Consider the following 22,021-nt stretch of genomic DNA (forward strand, 5'->3'; position numbering starts at 1 on the left):
ATTACAGGCACATCACAGGTAATTAAATACTTCTCCACAGGTCTATGTTGCTGTTAAATGAATAACATTTGTCACTTGACATATACCTCCACAACTGCAATTACAGTAAATATTTCAACTGGGAAACTAAGGCACAGGTCAACCAGCCTATTTGAAAGCATGCACTTCCAACCATGCACACCTCACTGCAATTGCAAGATGCAGCTCTGTAGTCACAGAGATGAGAGCAGCGTGGGAGCCCTCAGTTATTTCTCCCAGGTCCTATTTTCCAGGTTTATTACTATTGTGCTACTGCAAGTTTAATGCATACGCATCATTCAAAAATCAAGACTATCAAATGAAAGCATGATCAAGCCTGGGTGAAGCATTCTGTGGATATGCATTTTGTAATAGTGCTACGCTCAGAGAGCAAATAGCTCTGGTAACTGAGATGTTTGCTCTCTGTGCTCCAATAAACTGATTTACCTTTCTTCTTTTTTTTTTCCCCTTTTTTTTAAAAAGAGCTGACGCAAGTTTATCAAAGGGAGTTGGTGGGGTTTAGCAGCTGTTGATTGGTTCATCTGATACACTCCCATTTGTCTTTAAATCACTGTCCAACTGCTCTAGGTGGCACATGAGCAAACTTTTCATCACAGGTGCAATTCTTAAAAGATATAACCTGCTTAGAAAGCAAGCAAGCAAGAGAACCTGCTTGACTCAGAGGTAAACCTAAAACTTTTTTTCTTTACAATGTTTGATCAATGTATTTTAGACACTGGCCACATCTTTTAAAATTGAGAATTAGAAATGTAATTAATCTGTAAATATAAGTTAAATGTGAAAGATGGTCTTCTTAAGATTTACTGACATGGTAATTTATGTTGGCAAATATCTTTGGTATTTCTTCAGGAATGAAATTTAGTCTTTTTTTTATACAGCAAATCAAAACCTAAGCAACCAGAGAAGCAGCAAAAGGTGTTTAAATTGACCAGGCAATTAAAAAAATGAATGCTTGTTTTCCTTTGCAGCCCTTGGCTAACTTCTGAGAATTTTTTTCAAGGCTCTTAATTTACTTGGCTAACATTTCTATAAATAAACGAATTTGTGAAAGTAGGCTTTGCATTTTAATTGTTTATTTTACAGTGACAACACTTATTTCATTTTGAAATAGCTGCGCAGAAAATAATATTATAAAGTCACTGTCATGAAGATGAAGAATCTGGCAAAATCTGCTAAATCAGATACCGTAGCAGAGCTTACAAATCTTGATACTGCAAAACCCATGAAAATGTTAGTCATATCTGTGACCTGGCATTATTTGCCTGATGGTTATCCATTCTCTTAATGTCCTAACTGCAGACTGGACAGAGATCAATAATGTTGTGAAATCAGATGCCAAAAATTTCATCATTTTCTGAATCATTGCTGAAAACCGTTACTTAATAAATGATGCAGAATAGTACCCTATACTTGAAGAGAAAAATAGTTTTATAGGGATAAATAACTTCCCTCTAATAATAGGTAAATCTCTTCTAATAATAGGTGAATCTCTTTTGCAACCAGTATTTCCATTTTAATGCCATACTTCTTCAAGAAAAATCTTTTCTGTTCTGCCAAATGCCACAGGAGGCAACAATATCATCACTGTATTGAAGCCAAGTTTAAGGAACACTGTAGAGCTAAGAGATTTTTCTTGTATGTAAACATAAGGGGAAAATCCGTTGCTTTTACCTAAAGGGTAGGAAAAAGAAGTGGACAGCTTTTTGGTTACTTCTGAACTTAAAAAATTCCTCTGTAGGGAAATGAAGCCAGGCAAGTCACGAAGGGTTTGGATGCCTAAAACAGGGTTCAGGCAGTAAATTCAGGATTCTGAAGCAGAAAGCATTACATCCCAGGGAAGCTAAAGCAGATGAACTTTGGTGTTTCTCCTCCAATATCACGTGTTAAGCTTCTGGCAGGGCCCGGTCCTGCCCGACCTTGGTGGCTGTGCTCTGTCATGCCATCACTGCCCTGGTGCCTGGCCAGCACCCAGGAGCAGCGGTCCAGCCAGCACAAACCCCTGCAGGGGTGCAACCTGGCAGTGGGCTTGGGCATTGCAGCTGTAGCCAGCATTTTATTTGAAACAGAACCAGCTAGTGCATCCTCCTTTTTCTAAACAATACCTCGCAGGTCAAGCAGCAACCCAAGAGGCACGGGGCTACCCCATTTCCTCCTCAGGTGAAAGGGTGGCAGCCCTGGCCCTTCTATGTTACGCATGGGGAGCACGCGCTACCGGTACCTCAGCATCCTCCCAAACCCTTCAGTACCTGCAGCGTCAGGAACCTGCAGAAATGGATCTCCACCAGCTAAGGACCAGCTGCCAATTTCTGCTGAAGTTCAAAGGCACCATTGGTTGTAATTACAGCTATTAGTGTTTGCAGGATTCAAATCTAATACTGAGCCTGTTTCATGGGTCTCATCTTGCCCACTTTTATGCCATTGGCTTTCGTCTCATGGTTTGCAGACCCCTTGAGCTCTACCAACCGCTTCCTAAAAAGTGATAACTGCAAGAAAGCAGATTCTCGACAGATTTAATTTCGCCACCTGAGGCTTTGCACCTTCAACAGAAGACATTTAGGAATTTACAAATGAAAAAATACAATAAAATAAAGCAAAATTACTGCTTTATGCAGCAATTCCACAGCCTCTTGAGATGACACCCATAAATCAGATTACTTGTGTAAATGTTTGACAGGACAATGTCCAGATAACTCTTACGCTGTAACAGGTATTTCCAGTCAATTTTTCCTCCCCTTTCCAAATTGTGTTTGCTGTGCTGCACAGACTTTCTTCCTCAGCCTAATCTTTGTGTAACTTAGCTCCTGGCAGCTTTTTTGCTTACTTTTCCTCTGTTTCCCAACTCTTTGAAGATCTGTATTTTTTAGACTGCCACTTCTGGAAAAGATGTTTCTCTGACAAGCATTAGGCAGTGCACACAGCAGAGACTTTACCCTTTACAAGAACAAGGCTAAGCACAGTCCGATTTGTCTGCCTGACTTTTACACCACAGATGTTTAAAAATAAGCATCAGGAATTGGAAGGACTCTGTTCCTCTGACAGGGCAGCGTCTGCGTTTGAAGACGGTTCTGTGAATGAAACCACAGATGGGACGGCTCCATTGGGGTTTTTTTATTATTTTTTTTGTCTCCCGGAGTTATTCATATCCCAAGCAGGCAGAACCCCCCAGCCGCTGGAATGCGAGAGCCGGCGGCTCTGCCCCAATGCCCAAGTCATTCGTCCCCTCACGCACACTCCCTGCGTGGCAGCTGAAAGGAGTAAACACAGCCGCTCTCTCTGGTAGGAAATCTCCTAATGCACTGTGATATTGCTTTTCCTTTTCAGTTGTCTGGTCTGGGTGAATGTTTTTAGAAAGAAGCAAGGAAGCTGACTTTAGTTTCTGGCCCGGAGTCAGTTTTAGCCTCCAGGATTGGTATTTAAAGTTTACATTTACATTTTAAGCACATGCACTCTAACATTTTGCCACTACAAATATGTTTGTAGATGTTCTTAAGAACAGCATGTGGTCAGTAGCAGAGGATAGTGAAGGTCTGGTGATCGAGCAAGGACCTATACACCCATAAATGCAAAACAAGGAAAAAAGCTTTTAAATAATTGCAGGTTTAGTGTTACAAAAGGCCAGACATAAAAATTATTTGTTGTGTTGTTTTCTGATATTGTTATCACGCAGTGCTGGGCTTCAGTTAGCATGTGATATTTATGAAAAATGTAATGTGTCCAGCCAGTGCGCCTGATTGCAAGGTAGCAGGTAAAGAGCCAGGAGTCTGCAATTCTGGCCCCAGGTGTGCCAGCAACATGCTACCTGGTCTGTGCTCGCTGCCTTCACTGGTATGCCCCTTTGTCTCCTCAGCTGTGAAATGGAGATATAAGATGCCTCAAGGAATATCTTTGGGAAGGGAAATGTATTGTAAAACTGCAACATTTCTTACACAGTGTTTTCCTCTTGAATCTGGGAATGAGCAAATGAATGTAAATGTGTATCTGCAGATGAGACTGTAACATAAAGCTACTGAAATCCCAGAGGTGAAGTCCTCTTTGTAACTTTGGTTTCTACAGTTTCCTTTGGTCTGCACAGAAATAGAGAGTTGAGCATTAATTCACATGATTTTTAAAAGGCAGGAATTTTTCTAACAAAGATAAAGATAGTCAGTCTTACATCCATGTAATAATCCTGTGTGAGAAGAGCTTCTAGTCGTGGGACAAGTAAGAATTAAACACAGATATACTGAAAACCAGAAACTGCTATATCAGAATTGCACCTCTTAATTACCAAAGAAGTGACCGTACAGAGATGCTCGCCTCTGTCAGATCCCAGTGAAAGGGAGAAATCGTAAAAACATTTAAATCTGTGACAACATTAATCTTACAACAAATTATTCAAAACACTGAGGATTACCCTTAAGAGTATGTATGTTTTGAAGCAGTGGTAGGAAAACCCTGATATACTCCATTTCTAACAGCAAGCACTTCTGCATCACCATCCCCTAGAAATTCAAAAGCAGCAGTTCAAGAAATTATTTTCTGCTGGCTTTCTAATTTTGCCAGATGCTGGACATCCACTGTGCATCCCTTGGCCCCTGCACTCTTTACCATTTGAAGAGAGACAGAAGGGCCAAGTGCTGGCATATAAAGGGACATTATGCTTGCCCAGAATTTTCCCGGTCTGCAACAATTTCTCCTCTTAATGCTGTTACAAAGAACAAACACAAACCCAACGATTCATACTGGTTTAGCTAATTTGAGGAAAACTCTAATGAGTTTTGTTGTGTTTTGTTTGCAGAACAGAGTGTTCTGGCAGTCCCCGCATGGTAGAGAGGACCCGCAAGCAGACGGCGCAGTGCTGTTTACCCTGAAGAAGCGAGTGTGTGTGCTGGAAAGCGCTGACCGCTCTAATGGATCGCATGGAGCTGCAAAAAGTCAACATCGAACTGGATGATCAGAGCAACAGCGGGGAAAGCCTCGAAGACAACTACACGGAGCTGGTTGATTCGGAAAAGGCTGCAATTAGGAGGTAAGCATTTAAATGGGAAGGCTGTTCTGTTAAGGCTAGAAAGCAGTAATCAAAAAACAAGCTTCACTAATGGCATCTGGGACTCAAAACATTTCCTAGGTAATACATTGAAATAAATTAGCGTGATTGTTTAGCTAGCGTTTTCCCACAGCACCGACCCTCCCTGCTCTGCGCCCTGGAGGCTGGTGTGCCCAGCCCAGCAGGGGCAGCCCGGGTCCCCCTTGCCAGCCACCGCCTGGGTGACCTCTGCAGGCTCCCAGCCCCGAGCACCCACTTGGCAACTTCCAACCACTCCAGTCAGATAGTACACGTGTAACTTAATACGCTCTCAGGGCAGTGCAACCTGAGCACGCTGAGAGGGGGAATGCTTTCCCGGGCAGGGTATGGAGTGCAGCAGCTAAGCGCTCCCGTGGGGACAGCCCACCCTCAGGCATCTCCAGCAGGACCCACCATAGTACCAGCACCTGGGTGGCCTGAGAAAGACATCTCAAAACCAGCCATCAGTCTCCAGCTCTCAGCTTCCTGAACCCCCCCGGCACGTATCTCCAACAGGGCAATCGCAAGGCGCTTTGTTCCTCGGATGTGAAGTACGTGCTCAGCTTTAGCACATTGCTGGCAGTAAGGAATTGTTACTTTCCAACATCTGCAATCAGATATAATTTGAAGATTACTGGTTTTAAAACTGAATTCCAAGGCAAAGCAAAGATCTATTAAACATGCCATTGGACATGAGAATCTTACAGGAGAAAAGAGGGTTTTTTTCTGAAGGATTTTTAAATATTCATTGCAATGTCAAAGGAAAGTTTCCACTAATGACAAAAGGCACTGCTTTAACATAATGTGTGCCATAAGCCTTATCTAATATTTTCTTATTTTTCTTTGTGTTCAGTCCATTTGCTAGTGATGATGCGGAAAGTCAGAAGTTCCTTACAAATGGATATCTGGGTAAAAAGCAGTTGGAAGAATACAATGAAGAATATGTAAGTTTTATTCATTTTCAAGGGTAATTGCAAAGTAAATCTTATTGAACCGAATCTTTTTCCAAAAGTTTCAGTAAACAAAGTTACTCCGGAGCTTGAGCAGCATAATCTTGGCTTTGGAAGAATAAACACATTTTCTAACAGTTAGTGCAGCAAACCCTTTTTGTTGTCTTGCAAGTAAAACTGGGTCTTTCCTTCACAAGTAATCAGAAAAACTCCTCAGATCATACTTGGACTTCAGTAGTACCCTTATCTCACTCGAGATGTTCAGCCAAGGGTGGGTCTGAACCTATATTTCTGACAGGAGATTTGGTGCAGAGAAACTTTTTTACTCCTACACCAAGGTAGAGCTGGGCCTTAGCGTGTGAGTGGTTGTGCTGTTTCTTTCCAGCACCAGTGTAAATGAATCCGCATCCCTTTAAAGAAGGGACATTCATGTTTGGCTTTACAGTGCTGAACATTGCACGCTCAGCACAACTATTAGGCAACTCCACGTGCAAATGGAAGCACAGCACCGGTTCCTGGAGTGTGCGTGTGGGTATCTCTCTCCTCAGGATTTAACTTTGTTCATAGTTTTCCTGAATTTGATACAAAGAAAGGCATTGTTTCATTGGTCATGTTAGAGGTTTTATTAAGATTGTTCAAATAAAACCAAAAAATATTTTTTGTGATTGCAAGCTAAAATTGAAAGCCAAATACCCACCCCTTCCCTTTCCATTTGTGGCAGGTGTGACTCCCTCACACACCATCCCTCCTCTCCTAGTTTTTTTGCCCTCTCCCACTCTGCTGCCTCCATCCCAAGCCATACAGCGCTTCCTTCTTTTCTCCCCCAGACACACTTTCAGTTCCCCAACGAAAGCAGCACATCCTACTTAGAGAAAAATTCAATAGTATCAGTTGGATTATTTTTAAAAAATCATCTGAATTTTTTAAATCATTAATTGGGAAAGCTGTTAGATAACAGCATGTATTTCTATAGAGGCTAGCCAACACAGCCAGTTGTGGCTATGTCACTTAAGTCGGCTGTCAGGGATGTAGTCCTTCTTCCCAGTGAGACAAGGGGAGAGTGGGAAGAGGCAAATGCCTACCAGCACAGCTGGCTTTGGGGGTAAAAGAGACATTTTATGGTGGCAAGCACCTGTGTGCTCAGGAACCTTGATAAGGCTCCACCTCTAAGGATCGAGAGAGCAATACAGGGAACACCAGCAATGAAGATAATTAGTCTGTCGTGCTCAGTAAAATGCAAATTAATTGCCATTTTCTGTTCTTGCTCCCAACAGCACCGGGGCAGAGCTTCCTTTGGAATGTCCTCATTCAACCTCAGCAACGCCATTATGGGCAGTGGCATCTTAGGGCTCTCCTATGCCATGGCCAACACAGGAATTATCATTTTCATGTAAGTACATAGAAAGAAAAGCAAACAGAATATAAGCGGTGAGCTGGAGCTAAAGTTTTTGTGGTTAGAGAGGTACGTTAAGCTTGTTTTGTTAGCTGAAAAGTTTTGTGAGATCATCTGCAATGAAAACATTTTAGCTGCACCGCAAGGAACCATCCACTGCTGACAAACCATTTTTTTTTATTTTAGCCCAGTTTTGTATCAGGAATACAACTGTGAATTGATACTATGCAGTCAAAAAACAGAGGGGAAGAGCAGTATACTGAGCCTAAAATAACAACAGCAATCTTGCTGGTTCAGTATGTGAATTCAAGAAGGGAAATAAATCACCCATAAAGTATATATTTACATCATCGCAACTATCTAATCACTATGTAGAAATGGAAGAAGAATATTCTATATAAGTCTGAAATAGGAGCATGTTTTGAATGCAAAGACATTCACAGATTTATTCAGATTTAATGTTGCTCCCTCAAGCCTGTTTGTACTCAATGTGCACAGATGACAGCAATGGTATGTGGCTGACATACAGTATCTATACAGAATGAGTTTTGATAGACAGTAACAGAGAGCCATGTGAAGTTTTTTAATCTATGGCTAACCTTGTAAAATGAGAGAGACTGTACAAAAAAAGTTTATTTTCTTTTTTTAATAACTGGTTTTAATTTTAACTGAAGCTGTAATTTTAATCCCCCATTAGGCTGGAATAAAGCATGACAGTACAGTAAGACAATAGGCCATTGTTTTACATTACTGAAATCTAACAAGCCTTTAAATCAGGTTGCATGGCTATCTTTGTACAGCTTCTTTCTTCTGGAGATTGTGTAACTCCGACAGCAATAGCATTTGAAATGCTACATGTAGCTTCCAGTTGCTAAGAAACACCTCCTGTTTTGCCAGTAGAATTTTTAACTGAAAATTAATTGTAGATGCAAATGCTGTCCTGGATAAATACTTAGCAGCACCTGTGCTCAAATGGTTTAGATATAGTATTTGCAGATACAAAAATGGAAGGCCGTTCTAAAATTGACTGCATTAGAGTCTGAAAAATGTAGGATTTTTTTTTTCCCCAACTTTCTCTGAGCACTTGTACTAACTAGTATGGCCATAAATTATTGCGTGATACATCAAGCCTCGCTAGGGGAAAAAAAATTACCTTTGTAATATCTTTATTTTTAAGGCTCTGTTCATTCACACAGGTGGCTAAACAAATCTGATATGAGGCTAATGACATTAGCTCTGTTGGCAGTGCTAAAGCAAGGAATAATCCTATGGAGCAATCCTATGGAGTCTTATACAGCAAAAACAAAGAACGTCTCCACCCCACAGCTCATTTTCTTTTCTGTCATACTTCCATACTTTCTGCATGAGAACATTCTCCCTTCTGGTAGAGGAAGGAGTTTTATTTAAAAGTACAAAACTGTGCAGGGATATTGTTACCCCCATGGCATGCATCCACTTGCCAAAGGTTCCTGTTTTCACAGACCATGATGTTAGCATTAGTGGGACAGAAAAATCCCATCTACTAAATGGAAACTGCTGGACACTAATTCTAATTTAGGTGATGCTGGCATCATCGGCTAAATTTTTGTAATTTACCGTTCTCATGTTGCCCAAGTGCTCTCTTGCTGGAAGATGTTTTACAGGGTGAAGGCAGAAGGAGGGCTCCTAAAACTCAGAAGCTCTCCAGAAGCTCCCATTACATCCTCCTCTCCCATGGGGGAGGTTTGCAATGGCATAGAGCACACACTAGAGAATCTCTTCTGCTGCCTGGCATGATCTAGCAAGTGCAACCAGCATGGCTTTGGTTTACCACACCTCATGTGTCAGGACATGGAGACCATGTCTCTGAATGGCAGCTGCACAGGTTCCCCTGATCAAGAAGGATGCCATCTTGGCAGGATTCACTGCAAGCTCAGACACGATCCCCCCTTACCATATTGCATGAGCCCACAGCATGAGAGATGACCCTGCTTACATGAAGTCTGTGTAGTTGTCTGTCTCTCTTGTAGAAATAAACCTGAAAGAAAAGTGATGGTCTGGTGGCCATCACCTGGCCCCAGGGCCTATGTCTCCTCTTAGATTGTAACTCATTTATGAACTTGGCTGTCAGTGTCTCCCGTATCTATACCAAACCATGTGTTCAATGGAGTGGAAGGTGTGGGCATAACCTCCTGTTCAGCCACAGAGTAAGGCACATCAGTATTTCCTAGCTCTGTCATGTTATCATCACATACTCTTCTGCACCAACACTTGTGCAGTCTGATGACAAGACAGTTATGGTAATAAGATATGCTGCCCATGGTGTTGTGCCCTGAAAATGTCATACAAAGCTACATTTTTTACCAGCAGTTCACAAGATGCAAAGTGTGGAAGGAACATGACAGTAATTAGAATTAACGAATTCAGGCACCAGTACCTTCAAGCAGACTAGGCTGGAAGAGTATGCTGCAAGTACTCCAAGAACAGGTTTTTCAGTGTCATGCCATGCTTTAGTATTATGCAAGATTTCTAATGTAGTTTGCAAAGTGAGCATTTCAAGCTAAACTCTACAACTTCACGATGACATGGCAGAAGTCAAAAGTAGTGACTAGCCAGGAGCTGGCAGTGAAGTTGTCACAATCATGGTTTGGGTTGGTTTTTTTTTTGGTAGGTCTGAATAAGGAGAGAGATTAAAATAAGAGGTCAGTGAGCAGGTAAGAGACCAAAGACCTGACTCTTGCATAGAAATCTGTTTACTTTAGTAGGGCCTTGTTAAGATGCAAGATTCTGTCCTTGTGGAATAACACAAAATTTGCACCTACCTGGACTTAAACAAGCCTTGAGGGGCTTCTGGAGTGTGTAAGGTGCAATTGCACTCACAAGTAAGCTACAGTTGACACTTATGTCTGCATTTAGCACTGAGAATCCAAAGCACAAACGTGCTGAAAACTATTTACACATTGAACTTCATGAGAATGAGCAAGTGACATTCAAATTAACTGAGTGTCTCTGATGTCCTGACTCTGATTTCTGTTTTGCCTTGCAGAGTTCTGCTGCTCAGTGTAGCAATAATGTCGCTCTACTCAGTCCACCTCTTACTGAAGACGTCAAAAGAAGGCGGTATGAGGATCGGGCTATGACTGACAGAGTCCCTACTGCATGCATGTATTTTACCTTGGAATGCAATTCATCAAGTGTGTCCAATGGAGTGGCCCATGTTTCTTTTTTTTCTTTTTTTTTTTTTTTCCCCCCCAGGATCACTAATATATGAAAAACTGGGAGAAAAGGCATTTGGCTGGCCTGGGAAGTGTGGTGTTTTCATTTCAGTTACAATGCAGAACATTGGAGGTAAGGGGCAAAAGTTTTTAGAAAAATGTTTTCTAACTTCCGATGCTTTTCTACAGAACATAAGTGCTTTCTCTCCCCTGTGGGGCTAAAAGGTGTCAGACATGAGCCAGGTACAGTATACAGTATATTGTAATAAAGAAGGGCAGGAGGAATTCATCTTGCCTTGTTTCAGCTATCTGACACTTCAGTGTCTGGTGAAAGCTAGTTGCCTAGGATCTCTCCATGACCAGTGAAGAGCCTTCAGTGATGGCTAAAATGGCTTGGCTGACCGTCCTCAAGGAGTGGCCATTTCTCTTCATTGAGTACAGCTTAGACTAGACATCATCTGCTTCAACTTAGAAAAGATGAATCCCACCTAAAAGGAAAAGCACATGGTTCTGAATTCTCCATAAAAGAAAGGCTCTTCAGTAGTTCATTTTCTAGCTGAATTATCTCCTTGAAATGACAGTCGGGTTGTAATCTCTCTAAGATATTGAGTGTTTAAGAGTGATTGTTGAAAGTATTGATCCACACAGATACTTCCTGTGAAATATCTATCAAGTATCCTCCATCCTCTCAGAACAGGAGACTCTTTACTTACTGACATAAGCAGTAGGGGTAGGGCTGTGCCTTCATGCAACAAAGCTTATTTCCTTTTACTACCCTGGGAGAAGCCTTTTAGGAGACTGGAGAACACCATATCAGAAAGCTCATGGGAGTTTGTAATTTTTTCCAGGTTTCTTAAGGAGAGGTAGTTGAAATATAAATTAAAGGCACCATTGGTCCATTAATGTATGTAGATTTTTTTGTGATCTCTCGCTTGGAACTTGGTATGTTTTGCAAATCTCCATCGTCAACTTTTCTACCCAGGCAGAAGCGGTTCACATCTCTCTACTGCAAGAGACTTTTTGATTTTGTTCATAGACGATCCTATTCCATGGTCTTCCTTTCCTTCCTCAAGCCTGGATATCAAATGTGGTTGAATTCAGGAAGGAAGTATGCTTCCCTGTTAGAGAATAGCCGTTCCTCTAGTCCAGTGATTTTCAACCTCTTGTCTAGATTGATCCGTAGGTCTCCAGAGACTTCTCTGTGGCCAATGTAAAATAACTGAAAAAAGCATGCCTTCTGGCAGTACATTTAAATGAGATGTATAGAAGTCCACCCTTCCATCAGGAATCTTGATAACTTGATATCTTGATATCTGTTTTTTTATATATGGAGTAGAGTATTAGAAGAAAGAAGCTGAAAATAGAAGGGATATGGTAGAGATTTAGAGGCAGTAACAACTAAAGTTACTGCAGAATGTGGATGGACAGTGTCCACTGGAAAACCAGCAATTACAACAGAAAAGCAAAAGGAAAAGTTAAAGAGTGTAAATTTCATCAGAACAGTGATTTGAGCATGTTGTTAATTCAGTAATAACTGTATTGTATTCTAATACTCAATACTAGAATGCCATTCAGGACGTGATCATAACAACATCAAGGGAATAGATGATCTATTCAGTCACACTGTTATTTGAACAAAACTCATTTCTCTACTTTAGCAAAAACTGGCTTCCTAAAATAATATGTTTTTCATGCAGCATTAATGTTTTTTAAAACAAATTATTTTTATTGGAACTACACTGTTCTCTCTGAAAGTGTGTGTTTGGTTTTTTCAGCAATGTCAAGCTACCTCTTTATTATTAAATATGAACTTCCTGAAGTGATCAGAGCATTTATGAAACTTGAGGAGACATCTGGGTAGGTACCTTTGCCCAACCTGAACCTCAGATGAATTTTTTTCACTTTGATGTCAACGATAATGATTGTTACTTTTTATTCCTCCTCTTTAGAGAATGGTACCTAAATGGGAACTACCTCGTCATACTCGTAACAGTTGGGATTATTCTTCCCCTCTCCCTTCTAAAGAGTTTAGGTAAGATTAATGCTCCACTTAACATCATTTGTTATTTCTATTAGGATAGTGAATTTATATGTAGCTGAAATGTATATTTTTTTTTCTTGTATCACAGGTTATCTTGGATATACGAGTGGTTTTTCGCTGACCTGTATGGTTTTCTTTGTCACTGTGGTAGGTGACTGTTTGGGTATTGTCTCTAAGCAAATATAGAGCCTGTAAACTGTGCAATGCTCTTCTATTTCTTACCATGACAATTTAATGTGGATGTTAGAATAGCACCTGCAAGTGAATCAAAGCAGCAAGCCTATTGCTGAACAAAGCCAGAATAAAAAAGATCAGCCTAAAAAACAACACTTGAGAATAAAAAATAAAGCAGGACAACAGCAGAAGCAGAGTAACAACAAATACTTGCAGGAGAAGTGGAAGTGATAGCACTTGGTTTCTTGCTCCCACTCTTTCCCCTCTCTTGTCTGTGTGCCTGTTTATATTTCTGTTGGTATATCATGGCTGTAAGCATAATCTCCTGTGGTGGTACTCTTCTGATGACATTGTTTACTCTTTAGGTAATCTTCAAGAAATCCCAAATACCCTGTCCTCTCCCCATCATGGACCACGGGGTTGAAAACTGGACCGCCACCAATAATACAGTGCCAATGCACCTGGTCATGTTACCAAATGAGTCTCTCAGTTCTGGTGTGAATTTCATGATGGACAACACAGCTGGGCACTTGCCGGGCCTTGAGGAACCAAAAGATATCTCACCCAAAAGTGGTGTAGAATACGAAGCACACAGCGACAGTAGTGACATGTGTCAGCCAAAGTACTTTGTGTTCAACTCACGGGTAAGGGAGATTCTGTAGAATTTGACTTTAGCCATTCGTACCACAGCTAAACTGCTGCCTGCCAAAAGTCAGAGGTACAGCAGTGACCGTTCTTACTAATGGGAGCTTTATTTTACAGACTGCCTATGCAATACCCATCCTGGCATTTGCATTCGTATGCCACCCTGAGGTGCTACCAATATACAGTGAACTGAAAGAGTAAGGTTCTTAAATTTTGTCCCATACTTCCAGTTAACCATAGCTAGAAATCACTTTCTATGTCTTCTGCCTTGATTGGTGGTGTGTAGGCACCCACCCACTAATAATTTATTGCATTCCATAGTAAGCAGATACTGTCTTTGCTTTGACCTAATAGTCAGATACTGGTGACAGAGAAGCATTGTTCAGATAGCCGCATTGACTGATATTTACTTAGGAAAGGAGAAATCTGGACAGTCCTTCAAATGATGTGAAATATACTGGGGAACTTGGTTGCACTGAAACAGATAATTCTGGTTTCTAAAAATATCTTAATGAGTTCTGTGTCTGGGTCAGCTGCTACTTAAAGTTTCTTGGGATGCCATTGTTTTGAGTGTCTTACATAGGCTCCTAACCCAGACTATTTTGCCTATCAAATATCCAAAATCAAAAACACTTGCTTAAATCAGCACAGAGTTGACAGTTGGGAGGGGCTAAGAAAACACATTTGTTCAACAGCAAGAATTACATTACAGGAGGTTTTGCCACAAAACTCAAGGAGGCCAAGACCCATTACCCCCTATGTCAGCAGGTTTAACCTCAGAAGAAATAAAAATTCTCAGATGACTTAGGAACCTGCTTCCAGGTCCTATATGCTGAAGATTTTCTTACACCAAATCTTTAACCAAATGATTTCTAAAGAAAGGATTTGGTCTACAGGACGTTCTTGAACCTGCAGAACAGCCCTAAGTAGATATAAGGGTATGTTCACCATAGAGCTGACTGAAAGCTCGTCTATTATTATTACCAGCCCTGTAATTTTAGCCACTCCATTTTTTTTTTTAAATACACCATTTGAGATTGATAGTATATAAATAATGATATACAAAATGACGTGGCACATTTGTATGTTGTCACTAAGTAAGCAGTAGAAATGGAGTTTCAACACACTTTTATAAGTCTGTGCTGTTCTGCATAGAGCAGCGAAGCTTCAAGTAAAGAGTTCTGTGTAACTAATATAGTTGTTATGAACTTACTAGCCAGTGAGGGGATGTCAGTAGAGCTACGACTCTTCAGAGTACTTCTTGTACAAATAGAGGCTTTATAAGAATAGCACTGTTTGTTACTCTCTTTCTCTCCTACTTCAGTCGTTCCCGAAAGCGGATGCAGAATGTCTCAAATATCTCCATCACTGGTATGCTTATCATGTATCTTCTGGCTGCCCTCTTTGGATATCTTACCTTCTACGGTAGGTCAAAGCCCTGTTCTCTGAAGAGTTTTGCCTCTCATTTTAAAGCATGTGAGATGGATCTATTACACTGAGGCTCCAGTGCTCATGTATTTTCTGTGGGTCTGAATCCAGGTGTAAGCATTATTCAAACATAATATGTAGTGTGTAACCTCCTGAATAAGCGGTGGGACTTACCCAGCTGTCAGGCCGCAAGTTCCCCACCCGTGAGAGACTCAGGGGCACCTACAAGGTGTATCTCTTGGGTTTGTGAACTCAGACAACAAGCTGCTGTAAACTTGGCTCTTGGCAAAGGCCAAGAGTGACCGTACTAAAAATACTCTAGTGCTCAACAGTTTTACATGACACTATTAAGTACTACTCACCCTGGCTCTGACACCACTAATTCAGCTTCACCTATGCTGAAAAACAGGTGCAAATCATTCTAGTGTAAAAAACATATGGATGAGCTAGACTAACCGGTAGGTAAACAGAGTAGCCTCTGTATTAGCACACCGTTTTATGCAAACGCCACGTCTTTTTACCTCGTTAGTTCCTCCATTACAGCAGAGAAGTGAATGACACAGCACAATCTGCTCTCTATCGCTGGGGCGAGAGGGCTCTGTCCGAGAGCTGGGACACCTGGGTTGAGGTCGAGGGATCTGTTCCCAGTTCAGTCAGTTGTTTCCTATTTAGTAACAGAGAAATTATTTTTACCTTGGGTTCCACATCCACTTAATGACTTTGAGAAAGTCATTTGAGATACTGGAGTACAAAGCATCACCTCAGAGCTCTATTACCCTCATAGTCTCTGAATGATGGACTTGTATTGGTCATGCTGGGAAAATTCCTCTTTCGTGCCTAGCCCATAACATGTATCTGATGACAGCAGCTGGGCCAGAGCTAATCTTATCTGGCTGCAGTATAAAGACCCTTTTGCATGTGCAGATATTGCTTAAGTGATTTAACTCCTTTCTGTTTCCTTTTCATAGGAGAAGTTGAAGACGAGCTACTCCATACGTACACCAAAGTGTACACCTTCGACACCCTTTTGCTGTCAGTTCGCCTGGCAGTGCTGGTGGCTGTAACCCTGACTGTGCCCCTCGTCCTTTTCCCTGTAAGTAACACAGCTACTGAGGCTGAAATCAGGTCTAGCTTGTACACACTGACTGTACGTACTTAGCACAGACACACTTTAACATTGAAGAAAAGTAAGCCTAAGTTTTTATTTGGGAGGGTCTGTTTTCTCATATGCAGTTTGACCAAAGCAAGGACCTTAGGTAGTTGGGGTTGCAAACTTTGAAAGACTGAAATAAATCAGTCTTTATAAATAAATCAGAAATAAATCAGGAACAACTGCCCTGTCTCTCTCTGGCTCTCTCTGTACTATATTGAACAGAGCAGCAGTGTAAGTACTGAAGACTTGGGATGTACTGAAACCACTTATGAGATTTCATAATACAGACATAAGCACCTACTATAGCATCCAAACTCAAGAAAGACACGTGCAGCTCAGGCCATGTGCTGTGCAGGACTGCCAGACCTGGCTGCTAAGGTAGAGAGGCAAGCCCTGTGCACACCTTACATACTTGAGTCTACGGACAGGGGAGGAAGCTAAGTGCCAGGAAAACAGATGCAGTCAAGACCCAGCCATATAGTCAGATGTCTGAGCAAAGTTTGGGGCTTCTAGGTACTGTTCACAGGGCAAAACGCAGTATCCACAGTAGCAGGGACAGAAAGACACAGCTAAACAAACCGCTCTGCAGAGGGACTGACCCTCCTCAGGGACCAATCCCCACCTGAAGAGCAGACCTCCGGGCTCCTGAATGTCCAGAACTGTCCCTCATGCCTTCTCTGAGCTGCTACACAGCAGGGGAGAAAATAGTTGATCCTGGTCAGTAAGTTTTGGGAGGCTGGTGTGCCATTTGTATGACACGTACAAGCCCAGCACCATGCTGCCAGCAGCTTCCCAGCAATCTGCGTCACACCGTAGTGTTCCCTTCTGATGAGAGCAGTAATCCTGCGGTCCTGTTGCTCCGTTGTCCAGGATGAAAACACGAGCTCTGCATAGGTACTGTTTCCAGGCTTGCTGTCAAATATCTAAGAGCAGGGATCACCATTCAAGGTTGTCTAAAAAAAAAATCTTCTGGTATAAAGCACCCAGAGTGATCAGTCCATCTAGCTTACAGAGTGCTCCAGTGCTCTGCCTTAAATGTCGTGTTTAAACCAGTGACTAAATGCTTATATTAGTCTTAACTAACTGATCACTATTCATGGGAAAACGAGCTAACGGCATTGCAAAAGGCTCTATCTGTCAGACGCAGCATTTTGCATTTTTAGCTTTCTGTATAATCATTTTTATATCTGAATAGTGTGCAAGGGGTTAGCAGTTACATACCACAGCACTAATTGCTCTATTAAAAGAACTCCTAAGAAAATACCATTTGCTTGTAAGCCAGCATATCAAACAATTTTATATGGCCTACCAGGACAGCCAGCTCAGCAGATCTAATTACTCCAAATAAGCAGTATAGTTGTATCAACTACTTTTTTTATGAACTACCACATTTGTATTTTCTTGAAGTAGTCAGAGTTTATTCTTTTCAAAAAAAAAAAAAAAAGAAAGAAATCATTTCAATGCTAAAAAATAAAATTAAATATAGATCTATGTACCATTAGTCACTGTAAAACTTCAGTTTGATAGCTTCATTTGAAGGACAATGTCACAGCAGGAATAATGCAAAAGGTGCTGACAATAAGTGAACAGGAATGCAGGCAGCAGTTCTTTGGTGGAATAAAGCTGTTTTACACCAACTCAGGGACTGGACAAAATTTTTGCAATCTGTCTCCCTCTTCCTAATATTGGCTCACATCAATCTGAAAAACATAAAATGCAAAACTCATTCTGTGTTTTCAAATGATGGGCTCCAAGTCTGAGAGCACTCCATACATTTATTGAATTGCCAAATTCATCCAGAAACAGTTGTTTGTTATTTTAAAACAACAAAACAGAGGTGGCTGTTGAGCTTTTTTCAGTATAAAAACATTTTTGTTCAATGTCTACATTTCAAATCTTTTAAGTTAATCCCAGTACTTCAGAGTAACACTATCTTCTGCCACCAAAGGGATTTGCTGTTGACCTTTTTCCTACTTACCATCTTTGTTGACAAAAAAGCAAGAAAACTCTCTCTGTGTTGTGTGAGAAAGTCAGCGGAGCAAAAAGGATCCTCTGCAATAGCTTTTAGGTTTATAATTTCCAAGTGGCATTGAAAAATATGCTTCTATTTTGAGAGAGATATATATGTATATATTTAATGTAAGTAAAACAACAGCTTGCTCATTCTCTCACAAAAGTAAATGACAGAACTCCTGTGGGATTTTCAGGGGGATCAGGTTCAGGAATACAGCAACTCGTATTTCACCCATGCATTTTTTGCCTGCTGATTTGTATTCGTAGTGGGGGTTTCTTGGGGGGGGGGGGGGGGGGGGGTGATATTAGCATCTTTCAGTTGAACAGATTTCATGTCCCTGATTTTACACCCTATTTACTTAACTTTCTTCTATACTGCAAATATTTGAGTTTCTGCATTAAACTGTGAACCTAGTTCTTAAAAACCTACATCAGAGTGAGATTACATTAAGGGAATCAAAGACTGAAAACACATTTCTTTAGTTAGAATTTCTCACAGCAAAAGTAACTAGCATAGATCATTTAAAAAAGTGAAAAGCAAAGATAAATTAATTGCTGTTTTGCTTTCCCTGCTGGCTTTCGTCTTACAGATCCGTTCATCTATCAGTGCGTTGCTGTTTCCCAAAAGGCCATTCAGCTGGATAAGACATTTCCTGATTGCAGCAGTAATTCTGGCTTTTACTAACCTGCTTGTAATTTTTGTCCCAACTATTAAAGACATCTTCGGATTTATTGGTAGGTTTCATAAATATTTTTTTGTTTACTCTGTTAATCCTTTCCACAACATATTTACCTTCATGGACTGAATGACAGTCTCAGTTTGGGTCTTACAGTAGAGTAATATAAACACAGATTAAAGTTAAAAGGGAAATAAAAATTCCCAAACTGCTGACAGACAAAGCTAAATGCTACCCAACTTCATTGCTACCTTGCATGAGGCACAAGGAATCCAATAATCCCAGTATAAAAACTGGTAAGGAATTCCCATTTTGACAAAAAGGGCATTTAGTGCTTGTGGGGGAGAGGGAAATCACCTTTAGTTTTCAAATGGACAAAATGTATTGACTTCCAAACTGTGATGTTAGAAAAAGGAGAAAAGTGACACATTTCTTTTGGCGTTCACAGTTCTCTCCCTACCTCTTTCTTTTGGTCAGTTTTGGCCTCTGACCAAAGAGGTCCACGAAGAGCCTCCATGCTCTGAGCTGCTTGAGGACTCAGGGATGCAGATGCCCTTGAGAAAGATACCTCCATGAGGTTTCTGCCTTTTTCGTATTTTATACTCCATGCAAGCAGTCGGTTTGCACCTCCCTGGCTTTTACACCGGGGCCACTGCGCTGGGCTCTGCTGAGAGGAGAGGAATAGGCACTTCCAGGGCACAGCTCATCCGTCCTGTTTTCAACACCTGCTTTCCAAGGTCATCATGCCCTGGGAGTGCCTGTTTGTCCCCCCTTGACCAGCTCACCTCCGTATCACAGGCAGCCACACTGGTTTGAAAAAATCCTCTCAGCAACGAGTGCCTCTTCGGGCCCTGGGCACTCAAATAAGTGTTTGGACATCTACAGCTCAGCATGAATGCTGTCTACAGAGAGAGCCCTTTGTGCAGCTGGGCTTGGAAGAGCAGTTGCCTCCCCGCATGCTCTCTTTTACAGGTGCACTACGTTGCTTATGTGTCAGACCACACAGTACTCAGCTCTGCTTTCTCTTCCAGGTGCCTCTTCTGCTACGATGCTGATTTTCATCCTCCCTGCTGCCTTCTACCTGCGGGTCGTTGAGAAGGAGCCCCTGAGGTCTCCCCAGAAGATCGGGGTAAGGGAACTGGCAGCAATTGCAAAAGGAAGGATGGGAGGGTGTGTGCTTTCCGCTGGTCACAAATACTCGGCCCTTTGACTTGCAACACCTGGCAGTTGATCACAAATGGTAGTGTCTCACTCCAAATATAGGCCGGGCAGTGTGATTCACCTTAGCGTGGAAAGCCAGGCTTCACAAGCCAAAGCCTTTAGCGCCCTACTGCTACTAATACACAACAGTAAGTGTCTAGGTTAAAGTGTGTCTTAAATCACTAGGAAAAGGCATTTATTTAATCCAATCTAAGCTCTAGTTAACACCTGCACTTGTATAAATAACACCTAGACAGTGTATAAGGAGCTGTTGGTTCATGCGAGAAGGCCAGCTGTGTATTAACAGGAAGATTTGAGGCCGAGGTTAAGAAGGGAGTTGTACTGCAGAGATAATTAAGTAATGGTGAGTTCCCCACTGAGATAGATCCATACACCTACAGGACACATATATGAAGGTCTATCATTTACACACAGCATGTGTTTAGATGTCATGCTGGACTGCCGCAGCAGTACCTTTCATCCTGAACATCAATAGCTATCTGCACATTTAACAATATCACCAAGGAGATGTCCTTTGAAAATTTAATCAGAAAAGTTATTGATGAAATATATATGCAGGCACATAATGTAAACACATGTAAACACATGTAAACACATATTGTAAACACATGTAAACACATGTAAACACATTTATATACATGTTCACAAAAATCATGGAAGTGGAAGTTCAATCAATACATACTGGAAGTATAAAAGAAAAGGTTTGTTACCATAAAATGATTTCTGAGGATGATGTTTGGAGCTGTTATTATAGAGAGACTGTGAATATTTGTTCATGTCTCTCTGTTCATTCTTCACGTTGTTGTGTGTTAGGCACATCTAGAATTTCACACCCTGCACTGAGATCACATACAATATTCATCTTTGTGTTGTGAGGCAGAATATTGTTAAGTGTGGACAGATTACAGTAAACTAAAGCCCTGCTAAAGCAAAGGGGGAATGTAAGCAGCTGAATCACTTGAGTATATACAGAAACGCCTTCAGAGAAGAGAGATTGGCTTACTTGTTTGTCTAATAATGATGAAAAGGATTAACTCTGAAGCTGTTCTTGATATCCGAGACAATGATCATTCATTGAAAACTGGTCAGGTTTAAAGAAAAAAACTGTTCCTCTGTTATGTTTTGTATTATTGTTCGTAACAAAGTGGGGGTTTTCAGGTCTAGTCTTGTAAAGCCTGGCTCTCTCGGACTGAAATTCACACAAGACTAACTTTGATTCATGTAGCCCTGTATGACATTACTTGGGCCACAGAGAATGACCCAAACTCAGGCTCTGGGTGTTACATACATGCAGTTCCAGTGGGACAGTCTGTGAACTACAGTCTGCTCAATCACTTGCTTTATTAATACAATTTCATTTTCCAATTGCAGGCTCTAACTTTTCTCATACTTGGCATAATCTTCATGTTTGTGAGTATGACTCTTATTGTAATGGACTGGATTTACAATTCCGCAAGTTCTAGACATCACTAACCTGTGGAGACAACCAAGTGCTTTTTATACCATAAATATTTGTATTGTGTGCTCCAAAGGACACCGAAACGGGACTGTTATTCCTAGCTAGTAACTGCAGTATTTTGAAGACAGTTTCTCGTAAGGTCACTAGAACCCAATGGAGTCTACATCATCCTTTTCAATAAGGATCGTTATTTATGCATTAGGAACCTGAGCTTAGCATTTCTGGCCAGGTTAAATGAAATGTGTGGTGTGGATGCTTTCTATTTTCAAAACCAAAATAACTGTGTACATAGTCCTCAAAAATAACTTGGTGTCAACCTCTCCCATCATGCTAATAACCACAGTTCCTAGAGCCCTGGAAAGGTAACGGCCAGAAAACCAGCTAGCGCCTTGTTTTCTATCTGAAGCTCATGGGAGTGGCTGGCCAGCTCCAAGAGAAAGGGTACGGTTTCTGTAGGGATACTGAAAGGTGACTGCTCCCACCAATCTGTCTATCAGAAAGGTGACAGCTTTGACAAGCCAGTGGACAAAGCTGAGCATCAGATTTGTTGCCCAAATTCGTCACCCTTGGCAGGTGACCGCTGTTGTACA

The 22,021-nt window shown here is 41.2% G+C and overlaps 1 protein-coding gene across 1 annotated transcript; it reads left to right on the forward strand.

Annotated features, from left to right (window-relative positions):
- Nucleotides 1–4,912: 4,912 nt before the first annotated feature.
- Nucleotides 4,913–21,445, forward strand: SLC38A4 (solute carrier family 38 member 4; the record flags this gene model as incomplete). The annotated part of the gene is made up of 15 exons (XM_082308459.1): nucleotides 4,913–5,047; nucleotides 5,937–6,027; nucleotides 7,308–7,423; nucleotides 10,452–10,525; nucleotides 10,661–10,753; nucleotides 12,396–12,477; nucleotides 12,570–12,652; nucleotides 12,750–12,808; nucleotides 13,201–13,479; nucleotides 13,598–13,677; nucleotides 14,805–14,905; nucleotides 15,877–16,001; nucleotides 18,665–18,809; nucleotides 19,783–19,880; nucleotides 21,344–21,445. The coding sequence occupies exons 1-15, from the start codon at nucleotides 4,929–4,931 to the stop codon at nucleotides 21,443–21,445; spliced, it is 1,647 nt and encodes a 548-aa protein (XP_082164585.1). The 5' UTR covers nucleotides 4,913–4,928.
- Between the last annotated feature and the right edge of the window lie 576 nt (nucleotides 21,446–22,021).

The sequence above is a fragment of the Platalea leucorodia genome (assembly GCF_965183815.1).
Source record: "Platalea leucorodia genome assembly, chromosome: 4".
In the NCBI taxonomy this organism is placed as follows: domain Eukaryota; kingdom Metazoa; phylum Chordata; class Aves; order Pelecaniformes; family Threskiornithidae; genus Platalea; species Platalea leucorodia.